Below are 17,493 nucleotides of genomic sequence, written 5' to 3'. Positions count from 1 at the left end.
TCGACAATTTTTTGATGGTCATTGAAAGAAACTGAGAACATTTTTTTATAAATTCCTTCCTTGGATCAATTCGTGGATCGCCTCAAACACACACGCACACGCACGCACGCATATTTTAGATGGAATCAGACAATTGACCAAAAGATGGGGGAAAGTATCAACTAGTGACGGACAGTACTCTAAATCATGAATAGGTAATCACTTTTTAAAAACAAAGCCTCAGATTTTGGAAAAAAACAAACAAACAAAAAACGGCGGAAGCAAAATTGGACATCTAATATTATAAGAAGATGATGCGCATAGTCAGCTAAAATTAAAAAAAGTATAGAGGGCTTCTTATTATTCACCATCTATAATCAATAATTCAAGCAATGTTTCATTCTATGTAGAAAAGGGTTCTTTTTAAATGAATGTGAATAACATTTTCAATAGGGTTAGTTTTCGCATTTTATTTGCATATCATTTTTGGAATTTTTAATAGTAATCCACATTTTCTCCCCTAAGCAAAGTGCCACAAAATATGAGGAAATGCATAGTAAAAAAAAATTAAGGACTGTTTCAATATATCGAATGTAGTAAGTAGATTAGTCTTAAGTCACTTTCCAATGGTTTATTTGAAAATTCTGCGCTAGGCGCTTCATTTTTTTAAAATGTGCACCATGATGTGATTCAAAACATTTGTCAAATATGCATCTAAAATCCCATATCATTATTTTCTTTTCTCTATAAGGTAAATAAAAAAAATCCTATAATCAACTAATACTAATAATATGCAAGAACAATACAGCTAAAATCATATTTCCCAGTTTACCAGGATATATAATCGTTGATTTTACAAATAATTTATTTCGCGACACTGATTTCTTAAAACTGCATAAGCACAAATGAGATTCAGATCTCTTTTATTCAAATTGCATATTTCAGAATAGAAATTTAGAGTTGTATAATAGAATACAGAATATATACAGGTGTTATACAGAATATTTCAACAGCGCCTCCCTCCCCCCATTTCTTCCTTGTTATTTTTCTTTTCACGTTCGAATAATGTCCATGGGATCTGAACCCGCTGCATTTCTGTCGAAATATTGCAACGCGACTGAAGTTTTCTGTTTCTAAAGAAAAATTCACTTCAGTAATGACCAACGCATCTTAGGTTAATAGCTTTTCTTAATTTAAAACGCATAGATATCACATTTAAAACTTTTTTTTGATATTAAGATGACATTAAATATTACATTGTCCGTGGTATTATTTTTCATATGAAAATAATGCTAAAAATAGCAATTTGGAATTTAATACAGATATATCTTCACTATATTTTAAAAGGTTGTTTTACATTTGCCATTGAAACCATAAATAAGGTAACATAAGCGTAATGTTCGTTACTTCTTTGCCGATATATTTAATCAAATTTAAAACGACACAGAATTTGACATTTTATTACGTCGTCCGTTGCATGCTGCTAAAATTAATAAAATAGCAATAAAAGTTGATGCTAATTTTAATGCGAAGATGGCTTCTAGATTAAAACTATGTACATTTAAAGATACCACTTTTTTAAATTTGGTAGTTGGCTTCATCGTGCGTTAAATCGGTCATCAGTAAAAGATAGCGTGAAGATACTTTTTTTTATGGGGTATACATGAAGCGTAATTGTGAAAACCACATACCAGAAAAACAAAACAAAAACTAATGAAATTGGCATTGAGCGTTTTAAAATTTAGAGTATAAGTATATCGAATGTTCCTTTGATGTAAACATGGATAAAAATTAAAATTTCGATATTTTAATTGCCCACGATTGACAACCACTATTCAAGTAGAGAAATAAATTAGAACAATAGATATTTAAATTAAACAAAAACTCCACCCGAAACACTAAAAAAGTGTGATTAATTTTTCCATCAAAACAGGACACATTTTACTAAAAATAAAATATTTATACTTATGAAAGCTACAGTTTCTCCACATATTATTTATAAAAATTTAAGATAGTTAACTATGACTTGTTTTCAAATAAAACAAAAATTTACTAATTTCAAAAGAATAGACAGATAAAAAAAAAAAAAACAAAAAAAAAAAAACTAGTCCAGAAATTCTGTTTTTAAACAATTTTTTTTAAATCTGCAAGTAAAACAATCTAAAGCAGCATATTGATCGTAAAATTTAAGCATTCTTTAATAATATATTTAAATATTTTTAAATTTTTTTAACCTTATAACCATTTCCATTACTTATATGAATAAAATTAGTGATCATAAAAGTAAAAAAGCACTTAATAAGGCTTTATATCTGTCAATGTTTCACAAAATTTAAGGCGCTTATTTAAACATTGAATAGTAGCTTTTAAAATTCTTTTACATTAATTTGAATAGAAAATCAACATTTAAACAACTGCAACGTGGGATATCTCAAAAATATTATTTCCTCAACTACATTATACTGATCAGCATATACATTATAAATGATCAGCATAAGATAAAATTTGGCATAAATTTTATCTAACATTTGTTTAATTTTAGTTTAAGGAACAATATACAAAAATGAAACAACATATTAACCAGCTTTGAGAATGATGGATGGTGGTAAAATTTTTACAACATTTTTAAAAAAATTTTATTTTTGAACATCAGATTTAAAATGACTGCCCTTCTGAAAATTCAGACATTGGTCTACAAATAAGTAACAAAAGCAGAAGATGTATATTTAATAACTCTCCATTCTACGATCTCTCCTAATAAATATTATATTCTTTCTCAAGTATTTGCTTCATTCTTGTTTTAGAAATAATATATTGAACGAAATACAATTTCGTGAATCATTTCACCCATAGAGCATCAGTAAAATGCATTCGAGCGACTTTATTATACGAATTGCAAAAACAAAAATTCTGAGAAACACAAATGCAGGTCTGACTTCATAAATTTAACGATTATATTTGATTTTTATGTTAGATATAGCCAAACATTAAATCTAAATCTTATTATAAATTCCTCTACCCCATATCCTCTAATATTACTCTACCCCAAAACCTACAAAAGTTGATTATTTTGATTGCATTTTGACAAAAATATACACTTTTTCAAACCACATTTAAAATCATGATTACTAATGAACATTTCAGATCCACTGTTGAAATAATTTGCAGAAACCTAATGTACTCAGATAAAACATTTCTCAGTTAATGAGCACTGGCAAACGAAGTATCGATGGGTGAAAGTAAAAATGATTTTATGCATGGTAGAAATGTACTTATAGGAAATGGCAACCAGGTTAAATAACAAAAGTGAGCATTTTTCAATATTATCTGAAAATTAATAACCATAATTAAAATAATTTTATACTGGAGTCGTATATAAAGTTAAAGAGCTTTTCATCAAAAAGCACTCAACTCTGTTCTTAAACATAATTATCTGCAGATGTGTTTTTTGTTTAAATCAATATTTAAGTAATTATAATAATTAGTACCCACTACAATTTTTCTGATTCTCGCTCTTTCTGCATTTCCTCCTTTCAATCTTTCCAATTGTAATTACTACTGAGTACCACTGACTTAATATATTTGTAAACCATTCAGTCACATAAAACTCAGCAACAGAAACAGTAAGTTGGCGTGATTTGCGAAATTCTTTTTTAAAATCATATTTTAAACTATTTCAAACAATCGATAAAAAGTTCTACCTTATAATTCAACATAATATATTAAAGTAAATCCTCAATGGGCAGTATTAAACTAATATTCATAAGCATTTATTCGTTTTTTTGAGTTGAAACACTTTTTTAATGTTTCTAATAGTAATTTGACGGATTTTTTTTTTCTGTCACCAATGTACAAAAATCAATTAACAATAGAATAATCTGAAAAGTTTCAAGAGTATATCATATATTAAATATTTTTCATAATACTATTTACAATTTGACAAAATTTAAATTTTGCACTCCAAATAGTCCATTAAACTGAAAGTTTGGCGTTTACTTTACATCGAACTATATTTTTGCTTGTCCTGTTTCTCATTTTATTTCATATATTTACTGAGTACAATAAAATGAATTCAGGGTTGAACTAAGTTTGATACCATTATCGCAATTATGTTTGTTATATTTTGTTTATTTCTTCAATAAACACAAAATGATTTTGTCAAATTCCTTAGAAATTCTGCTGCAAAAATGCTACTTTATCGTTTAAATTAATTTGCTTAGGATATTTTTCTTTAAAGAAATTATAAACCAAGGCAACTAATTAAACTCTTATTTTGCCCCCTAATAATAATGCAAGTTCTGTCTGCCCAAAACTTTTTTCCAACAAGTCACACAGGAAGGCAAAGATGATGAAAGGAATGAAGATAAGGATAACATTTTGTCAGTTGAAAATTTCAATAAAAAATATACTTAAAGAGATTCTTATTTAATTTTTTATTGAAGGAAAACAGATTATCAAGAAACGGAATAGTGAAAAGCCATTCTCATTCGGAATATCATCAAGTCCATAAAAGTTTAAATCAGATCCATTATGCTATGCTTTGTTCTCTCTCTCTCTCTCTCTTTTATTAAGAAAATACAATCCGAAAAGACTTACTTTGATGCATCCAGAAACCACAAAACTATTCCGTTACATATCCAATTTTCTAACGAAACAAAAAAGTACATGTGCGTGTAATTAATTAAATATGTTTTACTTACCCATTCAATTTATTAGTTCCTTTGCCAAATTTGATAAACTGGTTCATTGAAAAGTTTACGGATTGCGGTTTTTTTTTAAATAAAATTCTTATCAACCACTAGACAAATTTGAATTTAAGGCAGAATTTAAAAATTAAAAATAATTAAATTTAATAGTGTTAAGTTACTATATTACTTTTTACATCAATTACATATTATCTATCCTAAGGATAAAAAGTAAAGCTAACCGAAATTAAAATTTCACATTTTTTTATCTTTAAACTTATAATTTTAAAACTAATCTGAAACAAAATCATAAATGCTGTTAAAGTAACCTCAACTTTCAAATAAAATACTAAATATGAGCATATTCTTAACTGATAAATAATCCATGCAAAATTACTAATAAAATTACTCAAATATTTAAATTAATTTAGCTGCTTAAACTAAAATATTAAGTAAATCAACTTAGATATAAAGAAGAGCTTGAAAAATCTAAGTTCTTATCTTTGCATAATCAATACATGCTGATTTTATATACATTCTATCCATACTTTAGAGAAAATTTAATTACATATATAAAAAAGAATAAAAATTTAAATTTGCAAAAAACGATGAAAAAGATATTACTAAAATAGGAAAGGCATGAAAATGGCAATAAAAAGTATGATAATGATAATAAAAAGCATGATAAAAATAATAAAATCACAAAATGATAACTAAGAGCAAGAAAAATACAAAAATGATAGTAAAAAATATGAAGATAAAAGGCAAGAAAACACTAAAATGATACCAAAAAATAAGAAAACATGAAATTGGTAACAAAAAGCAAGAAAATATGAAAATTAAGCATGATGCTACAAAAACAAAACAAAAGATATTGAGGAAATAATAAAGCATAAAAATGGCAATGACATAAAAAGCACAAAAATGATAATAAAAAGCATGAAAAAGCAGAAATAACGACATAAAAGATAATGATGCAAACAAACAAACAACTACAACAAAAAAAAGGTTAAAAAACATGAAAAGCATACAATGATAATAAAAACTAAGGAAAAATAATAGACATTTAAAAAAGCATACACGAAAATAATATAATACACAAATGAAAAGAATGGAAATGATGTCAAAAACATGCAAACAAATTTAAAAGCATGAAGATGATAATATGATAGAACTAAATAAAATGAATATTTAAATAAATTTGCAGATCATGTTCTTTTTTGATTAATTAAATATTTAAATGATTTTTCTTTATTTATGAAGAAATTAATTCACTAGATAATAACCTAATATCTGTAAGGATACTTAAATGATAAATGTAATTTTTATCTACTCAATAGGTGTAATATAACAAATAATAATGTTTACTTTTGATAAACAGAAAAGCTGAATTAAATTAGTAAAATTAGCAGTATGAGATAACATGAAGTACATTATTCTCTAAGAAGATAAACAATTAGTCGCCTACTACTTTTATTTAATATGTATGTTATTTGCACCAGAGGTTTAAAATTTAGACATTTACGTGAAACTACATCTATTATTTTTTCCAAAAAATAATAGTTACTTTATTTGTGACAAAAAGAATATGCTATATGACCATACGATATTTTTAAATTGGAAGAATATATATATATATATATATATATATTTATATTGTTTTCTTTCTCCGAAATCTTCACGCGCATAAGCTCTGTCTTTCTTATTTACTCTGTGGATGACAGATGTTTCACACTAGTTTGCAAAACCACTTCCTATCCACCACCCGTTCATATAACTGCATTGCCTTTAATGACAATTCAGAATGTAAAAAAGCTAAAAGCGGCCGCATTATCCACGCTCTAACATGTTTCAGCATGTTTTAGGGTAACAGTAAAATTTTCTTGAAAGTAGATTCTTCATTTCTGTCACAAATGTAGATTTTTATAAGGCGGAATACCAATTAGAGATGTTTAAAACTAAATTTTATTAAAATATATAAGTTATCTTGATAAATATGAGGATCAAATTCAAGGTAACTTAACTAGATGGAGCACTATATTGCCCACCTTCCCATGTGCTATCAATTTAAGTTGTTATCAGCAATGCAATTTCGCCAAACAGAAACAATCTAACAAACAAAAAACCCCATTAAAAATGACATGGAATAAATATTGTTGAAATGAATGGAAATTTTTTCACATAATTTAATAGTTGTTTCTTTATTTGTGGCATTAATCGCATCATTAAAATAAAAATCGACTTAAAACATCCGTCAATAAAAGTCCTCAACTAATAATACTATTTAAGTAAAATGATTAATTAATAAAAAAAATTAATATCAAAAAGTTTCTGAAATGAAAATAAAAATTAATTACAAATAAATAGAATCTATAATTCTAAATATGAAGAATATAATTGAATTATAAGAAATCGTCATATATATTGACCATAATAATTCTCGTTTTTTTGGGGGGGTGGGATTTTTGGTATGTCACTAAGTTCGGGTTGGAGTTTTTGAAAAACGCAGTAAAATAATTATATTTTTGAATTTTTGCTTTAAAAAAATTGATAAAACATCTAAAAAAATAAAATAATCAATTGAATGACAATTTAAAAAAAATTGGAAAAAAAGGTTTGGTTTTTTTTTTTAAATTTAAAAAGAATTATAAAGCATATCTTCTAATTTAGAGCTTTACCAAACCAAATGATTTGTTTAAATTTTGCAGACAGCTTAAAAAATAAGCTGTTTTTCTATACATTCTTTAAATATTGGGGTTAGATTGATAAATTATTTTGAAATTTTTAAGCATTTAAGCAAAAATTTTAAAGCATGAAAACAATTACAAAATATTTGTAAATTGACAAAATATCCGTTCTCTTGTTTAAGAGCTGCAGAGCATATTGAGAAATTATTATATCAAACATGAATAAAAAATATGCATTAGATTTTCATTTATGAGGTTTTACATAAGAAAATTCTACAAAAATTTGGAAAAATGTTCAGAAAATATATATCCAAACTCAGTCACTAAAAACAATTGAGATTTTCGGCATCAAATAAATCAACTTAAAACCTACTTGTTAAATAAAGTCTAACGTTTATAAAATAAAAAGATTCAAATATATTTAGACCAATATAATATTATTGCATATACCCTACCCATTAATTTCCAATACTACTTTTAAAATTCTTGTCACAATACGAAAACTAGACAAGAGTAAGCTTTAATTTCATGAAAAATCAGCACAAAAATAATTTTTATCATTATTCATAAGCAATTAAGAAAAAAAAAAAAAAGGATGATAATTCCTGACTTCCGAGATTAATTCAAAATGAAATATATTTTAAACGTAGCAATCTGCTATCTAAAAGTGTTTAATGACTAATAATTTTTTAAAAAAAATAATGAAACATTTATATGACTAAAAGAATGCTTTCATATTTATACTACTTAATTCTTGTGACCTCATTTTTAATAGATAGGTTTAAAACAATAATAAAATTTGAATTCGAAATTTCTTAGAATGAGAATTAAAATCTTTGTAAAGATGGCTCTCCCCACCCACTTTAATATGATGTAAAATTAATTTCGAAGTGACTAGCGAGAAAAATCAGAAGTTTCCTCATTTTTTATTTAAAACTATGGGGGGGGGGAATATTTCTGATATGACCATTTTCTCTCTAAATGTTTATGCCAAATCGAGACACTCTAGGTCCCGTAGAACGACGAGAGAAAAACACATTTTTCTTATTCATCTGAGATTCATCCCCCACCCCACTTTATTTTTCGTTTACGCTTTGCCGAAATAGCTTCTTCTTTACACACATATAGAACTCCTAAGAAACATTGTGGAAATTTTCTCAATTTTTGCTTTTTTCAAAATATTTAACATTTGAGTAAAAAATATTTGAAGAAAACATCCTATTTTCAAACATTCCAATAAAATTGTATTAAATAATCAATTCAAATCGAAATTTTGAATTTATCAATAATTAATGCAAGACAAAACCTTCTGATTGAAAATAGGACCTATAAAATTTTTTCCGACTAAAAAATTATTAAAAGATAAAACTTTTATAAAGCCCTGATTTACTATATCGTAAATGGATGGAATAAATAAAATTAAGGCAGTTTTTTGTGCAAATTTCTTATAGCAATGTTACCTACTGCAATGGTAATCCTGACACAATTTTGAAAAACGTCTGCATTTTTTCACTCTTCATATACTATCTGATCAAAAACATACGGACAATTTTGTTTTTCAAATTTTTGTAAATTTCTCTAAAAAGGCTTCGAAACTGCTTTTGAATCACAACCATGTACAAAACATGTATGAACTCACATTTTACAGTGAAGATTCGACCACGAAACATTTAGGAAATAAACCAAAAATTGTTGAAGAAGCTGGACTCAGACCATTTCACAGAAAGCTCATAATGATTTGCAACTTTCATCAAATCATTATTGGCTTACGAAAAAATATAAAGATTTAAAAAAAAACCTGAAATCCTATCCTTTTCAATGCTTATATTATGCAGAGTTTTCAATCGAATCATACGAAATCTCAGCGATGTGCCATTAAGGTATTGCATCAAATTTAAAAGTAAATGCTTTGAATATTCTAAAAAATATATTTGTAGTAAATACTTTTCACTGCGCATGCGCACAATATAGCAAATGTTTCTCTTTTATAATTTCAAAGCCAGATATATATGGCAACTTATATAAAAATTCCAGTTGAACATCGTAAAGATTTAAAAATATATCGATACTGCAATGATTTTAATTTAATTTCTATTTTATCTAAATAGTGTGAGATTTCCCACAAAATGATATTTTTTAAACTTGTTTCTTCGAACAGTTACATCGAATTGTATACAGAAATATATTAAATGCCTCTAAATTCAATCTAATTCAAATTGCAACAATTTAGGCATCATAACAAATTTTTTTACGTTATTCCCATGACGTCCGAAGTAATTTGTCATCATTTGGAGTGTAATATGAAGCATATGAATATAATAGATATAAAATATATAATAGAAAATTATTAAAAAAATTTTTACACTTAAGATTACAAAACTTTCTGTTTTCCATCTGTTATGGAAACAAAAACATTAAATATTTTTTTAAAGTTTGGGGATTTGGTTAGAAAAGTTAAATGTCGGAGCCTTTCCTGTCCAATACTGTTTCACAGATAGTTTTTTTTAAAACTTATTTTGTGAATGATAATTCAGCCCTAGATACAAACAATGGGACCCTTCAGGGCACGATGTATGCTATTTATACATCAGGAAAGCTCGATGAAAGTGAAGTGCGATTAACTAGCAACCATTTTGATAATCTTTTGATATTTGAAATTCTTTCAAGCTCATCTTTAAATGATGTCACAGCTAAAGAGAAAAGGGATGGAAGAGTTGATAACACCTGCTTGGCTTGTCCTGATGAGTCCACAGAATTCAGTTCATATGCTGTAAGAAGAATGCACCAGTCCAACAATCCTTTTTTGTACAGTCGGTTCTCATATACGGAAACCTTCCGTGCCTTTGCGAAAACGCCAGGAAGTGTTTATTTCGCAAAAAGAAAAATGACATTATAAGAGGAATGGAATAGAAGGTCGAGGCCTAACATAGAATTCCAGAAATGCATAAATCTTACTAAATATCACCTCTTTGTAGAGTTTAATCGTCAGAAAGTGCTAATCTCAGAAATGAAACAGTGAAACACACAAAGCAGGCAGATTGCTACCAATAATCAATGAAAACTAATCACATTAAGTAATTGCTAATTCTCTTTATAAGAAAGTTTTCTTCGGTCTTCTATTTGTCTTTTTATGCCTAATGTTCTAAAACATCCAATTACAGGATCCTACTAGAACACGCTCGTCAATATCTTATTTCCTGCCACACATTCAGGTAATCCCCAGTTTCGCCTAGAAGTCTTTCATCGAAGCAGGCCTACATAATGGTAATATCTGGCAACAGGATTGACATAATCTGATTAGTAATCGGTGTGTTCGCAGATATTATTCCTAATTTAATTAGAAATAAACTTTATTTCCTTCAGTGATTTTAAAAAGAGATTTTTATAGAGATTTCTTTGACATGTGTAGACTTACGTAAGGAAATTTTAGTACCTTTAAAAGAATGTGATAAACATTAAGTATTTTCATCTCTTCATTCGGAGAATGAGAAAATGCAGAAATAAGCATTTTTACAACGCGCGTGTAGGATAATTAAATAAAAAAGTAACAATTGGGTCAAGAAATAAGAGAACTTTTTAGAATGAAATTAATATGGATTAAATTAAGATAGAAATTAGGGAATTAATTAGAATTTAAATTAGATTTAAAAATATCATTACATATATATATATATTTCTCCTCACATAGATGTTCCCTATGATTGAGGTTCCAAGATACTACGAGGTGGTAGTTATGATTCTGTTATTTCAAAACTTCGACAGATCCAACAAGATTTTTTTCAATCGTAGAATGCTTTCAACTTTTACATGCTATTTTCGGTTTAAATGTAACATGTATCTGCAATCAAACTATAACATGCATCTGTGCTAAATATGTTACTGCTAGTATGATTCCGCAAGTGAGAAATCATCCACATTTCGTTAACAGTAGTGAAATAGATAGTAGGATAGTAGTTATTAAAATAAGAAGTTAGGTAATTTTTCCCAAATGGCTGAATAAATCATAAAAGTTTCAGATACCTTTTTTTTTTCCTTCCATTCTTTCTTTTTTTACTGTTAGAAAATTTTCAACAGTACTATTGGTAAATCTTCAACAGTTTCAGTTTCACAAGTATTTTTACTGATAAATGGTTAGTTCATTTCATAATAATGAGAGATATTAATTTAAGGACATAACAATGGAAATTTGCACTGGTTAACTAATATCATCAGAGGATTTGCTCAAATACAAACTCCCTATATAATTACAATCTATATTTCTTCAAACAGTAAATTTATAAAATTTATTAGTAAACTTAGTATTATTTTATTAGTAAATTTATTTTAGTTTTTCTCATAGAAAGAAAAGATTATCAAAAATGCAAACACAAATGATGTGAGTACATTATATCATAATAAGAGGTGAAAAGATTAAAAAGGAAAGTTAAAAAGCACCGAAATAAAACTTGAAAAAGCAAGAAGTTACAAATTTGTGAAATGCATTCTGAAAAAAAAAAAAAATGCCTCCATCAGCTTCACTTCACTCAGTTAAGAAGGGGAAATTATCAAAAGCATTTATATTGATATTCTGAAAAATAAAGAATTTAAACTTGAAACTCTAACAGCCTCTGAAACAATATAAAGTTTTTCAGTACTCTAAGACTGAATACAGTTAATCAAATCCAGAGTTTAGTGCTTTAGATTAATTTCATTTTTTTATTCTTTTATGAAAAGCAATTTTAAAAATTGCACATTAAATAAAAATTTACAAAATATTCATTAAGTATTAACATAATAAAATTACTGACCTCTGCTTTGACTTCCTAACGAGTGTTCCATAATGATTTAAGAGAAATATTTAAATATTTTTGTAAAATTTTTCACATTTTTGTCGATACAGAAAATAAGCGATATGAACGTTGCAATATCAAAAATCTGCTGAAAGCGGTATCACAAATTAATCAAGAATGTGAGAAGCAAGGCACATAAATTCTTGAAGGGTTTAGAGCAATTATTGTAAATTGTACACCTTTAAATTTCCCTTCCATGCTGCTACCATGTGCCTCTACAATTCATTTTTCTACAATATCTAAATCAAATTCTCTTAATCTTTTCAATAGAGTCTTTGCTACTCTTTCTCCAGCTACACTGGTTATTTCAATAAACCCCATAAATGACTCATTTACAGTTCATCTTTTCCCTTCAGAATTTGCATACTTAATAATGACTGAAATTTGATCCTTATGGGAAATATCTGGGTACTATAGTGCTTTCATGTCGTCTTTAACTTCGTTAATGACTTCAATTCCTAATGCAGAAATGATTTGTTCTAGTGATCTATGTGCTAAATGATGCACATTTCTATTTTTTGAATTCTTTATTCTGTTTATATGATCTATTAGCGCAGAGTCGTATTTACTTATAATTTCTATTATTTCATGGGTTCCTAGCAGTGGAAGATTATCACATGCTAAAAATAGAATTACACCTATAGATTTTGAAACAGTAATTTAAGTCTTTCCATTTCCTTATTTATAGTAACTTGATTTGTTTTATCAATAGTCGAACATAAATTTAGTCGCTTTGATAATTCTTTCCAAGCAGTAAACGAATTAAAGTAACAAAATAGAACTACCATGAGCTTGAATTACAGTTAGCAACTTTTTCCAGTTATTCTGGCCGCCTATAAATCTTTTAGATTGTTCATTTCCTCTTCTTTTGGTAAAATATTATACAACAAAAACAAAATATGAAGTCTTGTGTTTTTGAATATATTAACCAGTTGCGAAGCTGGGTTTCACCATTTAGGCATTTTTTTAAAGCAGTATGTAGTGGAAAAATGGTCTACCTTCAACATTCTTAGCAAAAACTCCTTTGTGTTGTACAGGTCCGGCTTTAACACAAAACATTCTAAATTTATCGGTTACAATATTTAGCCATAAACCTAGATCACTTACATTCACTTGATCATATCTATTATCGACATTTCCGTCGTTATTTTCTGATTCTATCGTATTTGTATAAACATACAGCTATTCAACGAATTTCAGTTTTCACAGTTTTATTGTAAAATTGAGTAATTTGTTCATTTGAAGCTAGTAATTTCTGAAATCGAAGAAACTTCATTGTCAGAATTACTTCAGAGACAAGAAGACAAACTACTCATTTCTTAAAATTTTGTTTTTCTTCCTTTCCTTCCTTGACACCTATAGGGATATTTCTTTGGTATGGACATGATTAGATCTAACAATATTAAACATTTTATAGTATGAATTTTCAAAATACTACATGCAACCTAATTTAGTCGGCGATGTAAATGGCCGTACATCTAGATACCTTATGTTAAACACTTGTAATAAACTATAATATATCTGTAAACTTCATATATTTACAAACCTGTCGATTTTACCAGTTAAATTTCTTTCTCTCTTCTTTCCAACACGATATTATTATTCAGAACATTATTTTACTGCTTGATCATATTCGATATGGCGGGGCCCCTGCGCATAACATTCGCCCCACCCCCCTCCCCAGATGGCCGGCCCTGGATACACAAAAAGGCCGGCATATTCGTTATTGGCTAGGAAAAATTAATTTTTTAAGTGGTGCCTCTTAAGCGACGAAATGTAAAAAAAGTATTTGTTTTTCCATTCCCAAAGTAGTCTTTTTTTATTGTTTATTTTAAAGTCCAATAAACAATAAGCATATATCATATTAATTAAGCATATATCAAATTCTCATAGGGAATTAACTCTATTCTATTAGTTTGTCTTCAGCTAAAACTTTTATTAATAGGAATTATATGGCAACATAGTTAGCACTTCCAATAGGATGGAAAATAACTTTGCAAGCATCAGAAATATATTTAGAAACCTCCACCTTTATATTTTACAAAGCCTTCAAACCAAAGTACTGCACCATATGAAGCAACCACATGCATACAATTATTAAAACAGTTCATCAGTTAATAACAAATTTATATTTTATAGAGACCTTCAATTCAAGCCTTAACAGCTTTTTGCTATGAGGAAATCATGCATGTTATCCACAGAGTATATAAGAAAAACACCGGAAGTTAACCATATCACAACATGCAATGCAATGCAATGGGAAAGTTTTAATTTTATAAAATTATATGGAAGTTGAAAATTGAATATCCCAACCATTTAAATATGAATAAAATTAAAATAATATTCATAATGTTTTAAATGTCCAAAATAAATAGCAATTAACAGTATACCGCAACTAAAATACTTAAACCAATTTATATGTCTAATGTTTGAATCATGTCAGCAGGCGCAATTTAGATAAATCAGAAAGATGATTAACTTTTTTTTCTTTTCTTTGGCATGAAATTTTTAAAAATATCGCCAGTTTGAACTTGTCCAATTGGAGAGTAAATATTTTACTAGCAAAAACAAAGTTTTCCCCAGAAACTTAATTGTGATGAATAATTTCAACTCATAAATTAGAAGAAAACTTACCTCTACCACAGTTCAAGGAATTATTTAAAATTGGAATCAATGAAGAAAATATGCCTGAAATCAATTTTTTATATCATTAAACATAATTCAAAGAACTTATTCATAACACTATCCCTCACTACAATTATTCTAATGAACAAGGAAAGTAAAAATAGAGAAAAAATACTCACATTAAGCATATTATAAAATTATTTTTCCTAGAAAACATTTCAAACTATGAGCTTTTACAAAATATTCAGTGAACCATACATTGGAAAACAAACCACCTAATAAATCTGGGTGCTTTGTTGATGTTTTCGTTATAATTTCTTCATAGGTTTATTAAAGCCTCAAAAGTGAATCAACAGAAATTACATCTATATGAAAGTACACAAAAGAGTAAAAATCACCCATTGGTTCAGGGGCGAATTTAGCCAATTTGGAGCCCTAGGCAGTAAATACTATGAAGGCCATCTTTTAATTATTTTGGCCAATTTACCTCAGCAATTCAATAGATTTTTAATTTCACATCGTGTTTACTTATTTTAGGTTAGTTTTTGTAACTTTGTAAAAGCGCATTCGTTTATTTATTTATTATGATTTATAACTCCTCGGCATCCATATTTGTGCACACTGTTATTTAAGCAGGCACTCAATATGTATAAATACTATAATCACCAAAAGAAAATAATAACACAAAAAAGAACCCGCCCAATCATACTTTAGCAAAGTGCTAATATCATTTATCATTTTATAATTCCTACAGTTTGCACTAAAAAAAATTTTTTTTTCACATCTAGACTAGTAAATATTTTTTTTAATCAGCCTGCCAGCTACCATCCCATAACCCAGTGGTGTCAGTCTGTCTAGTCGGAAATCATGAATTGAACAGTTAAACATCTGGTTAGATAATTTATGCATTTGGATGCTATTTTAGAAAACGAAACATGAACAATAGATTTTTAAAAAAGTTATAGAAAATTCATGGTCAGTGAAAAGACAGGAAAATACACACTTAAATTATAATTAGTAAACTGTGGAATCAAAATTCATGCACATAACATCCATTATGCTTTTGCACATTACCAATACACACATCACTGGGAGACTGCTACTGCCATAGCTATCAATAAGGAATTATTTTAATGAAATGAAATGTCTGCGTATCATTTAAATTTCTGCGTGTAAATAGTTAAAAATCTAATTTATGAAAATAAATCGATGATTATAATAATATTAGAATATAGGATACTTACCATCTGTGTTAAAAAAGCTTTGGCCATAATATATATTCATATTTGTTCTGTTATGCAGCAGTAATAAAGGACACGGATCAATATTTATAATTAAAAACAACATTCCATTTCGAAGATGACTAGTGATAACAAGTGGTATGGTGTTGGTAGTTTTATCAGTTGATTCAACAGGGACAGAGATTGTGTGTCGGTTATTTTCTTGTAAAAGGGCACCAAAATACACTGGACTGCTCCAAATTGGAAAAGAAACAGACACAGAAATGTAATAATCAAGAGAAATCGCTTCTGAAGAATAAATCTCAGAGTCTACTTCCCAAACAAGTAATGGATGGCAATCTTTTGAAATAATTTTGGAAACAGCAGCGGGATTACTCTGAGGCAATGATATCTGAAATGCATTTAAGAAAAACATTAATATCTATTAAAAACTATTAAGATATATAACGCTTAGCTATAAAAAAACCAAATTTAAATCAAACTTTCTGAATGCTTATCTAAAGAAGCACAAGTAAAATGAACTTACATCTTCAACTTTGTTTGAAGCGCAAAATAACGAAAAATGCAATTCCACATCAACATCAGAGGCGAGAATAACAATTGGAAATACAGTTATAATAACAATATTCTCTTGTACCTCAGAATGCAGTTTAAACAAAAATACCTACAAAAGATAGAAAGTTCAAACATCGCCTTATTTCTTCATCAAAAATATTCGAACTAATAATTAACTTGATTTTGAACACAATAATAATAAATTATTTTCATTCAAGATCGGCATAGAAGTGCTTTTACGGCATAGAGGTGCTTCTAATTTGACATGTTACAATCTGCATGTGCTTAAAAAAATTATCGATTTGCTTTCGGAAAAAATTCGCGCTTTGCGTAAACAAAATTATCGGTCTGTGTCGAATATTTTGAGCTTTACAAATGATTTTTTATCATATCCCTTCGTACAAAATCATTTTTCTTACTATAGCAATTATGTTCTATAATAGATTTAAACATTCGAGCTCAATCTAAGGAATATTCCATACGGGGAAACAATGCTGCAGTTTATTGTGAAATGTATAGCCATTTTAATATACTTATACATCATATTTATGAGAGCAGCTGACTTGATTCACCATTTATTTAAAAAAAACAAAAACAGATTTCAGTATTCGTCCGGTGAATTCACAATTCTTAGCCATTCCAAAAATATTCTTAAAAGTTCATACTAAGTCAACTGCTCGAAATCAAAGGAATAATTCTAAATATGAAATGATCATTTCTATTTTCCTGCTGAAGAGACAATAATTTTAATAAAGACCAATAAAACTATCGAGCAATGTTGAATATCCAGTCCAAATTAATTATTTATTAATTATTAAATTATTTTCATTAAAATTTAAATCTAACAGGGAAATAAAAAAAATCGCACTAAATCAAACACAATTTATTAAAA

General features: G+C 27.7%; 1 protein-coding gene across 1 annotated transcript in view; it reads right to left on the bottom strand.

Moving 5' to 3' along the window:
- Nucleotides 1–17,493, bottom strand: part of LOC129959988 (intermembrane lipid transfer protein VPS13B-like) — a 200,936-nt gene that overhangs the window by 16,872 nt on the left and 166,571 nt on the right. Inside the window, exons 43-44 of the mRNA XM_056072952.1 lie at nt 16,573–16,710; nt 16,050–16,437 (exon numbers count right to left, since the gene is read on the bottom strand). Of these exons, the coding sequence (XP_055928927.1) occupies nt 16,050–16,437; nt 16,573–16,710 (526 nt within the window). The remainder of the gene's footprint in view (nt 1–16,049; nt 16,438–16,572; nt 16,711–17,493) is intronic.

This window comes from Argiope bruennichi, chromosome X2, assembly GCF_947563725.1.
Source record: "Argiope bruennichi chromosome X2, qqArgBrue1.1, whole genome shotgun sequence".
In the NCBI taxonomy this organism is placed as follows: Eukaryota; Metazoa; Arthropoda; class Arachnida; order Araneae; family Araneidae; genus Argiope; species Argiope bruennichi.
This window is presented reverse-complemented; position numbering and strand designations above follow the sequence as displayed.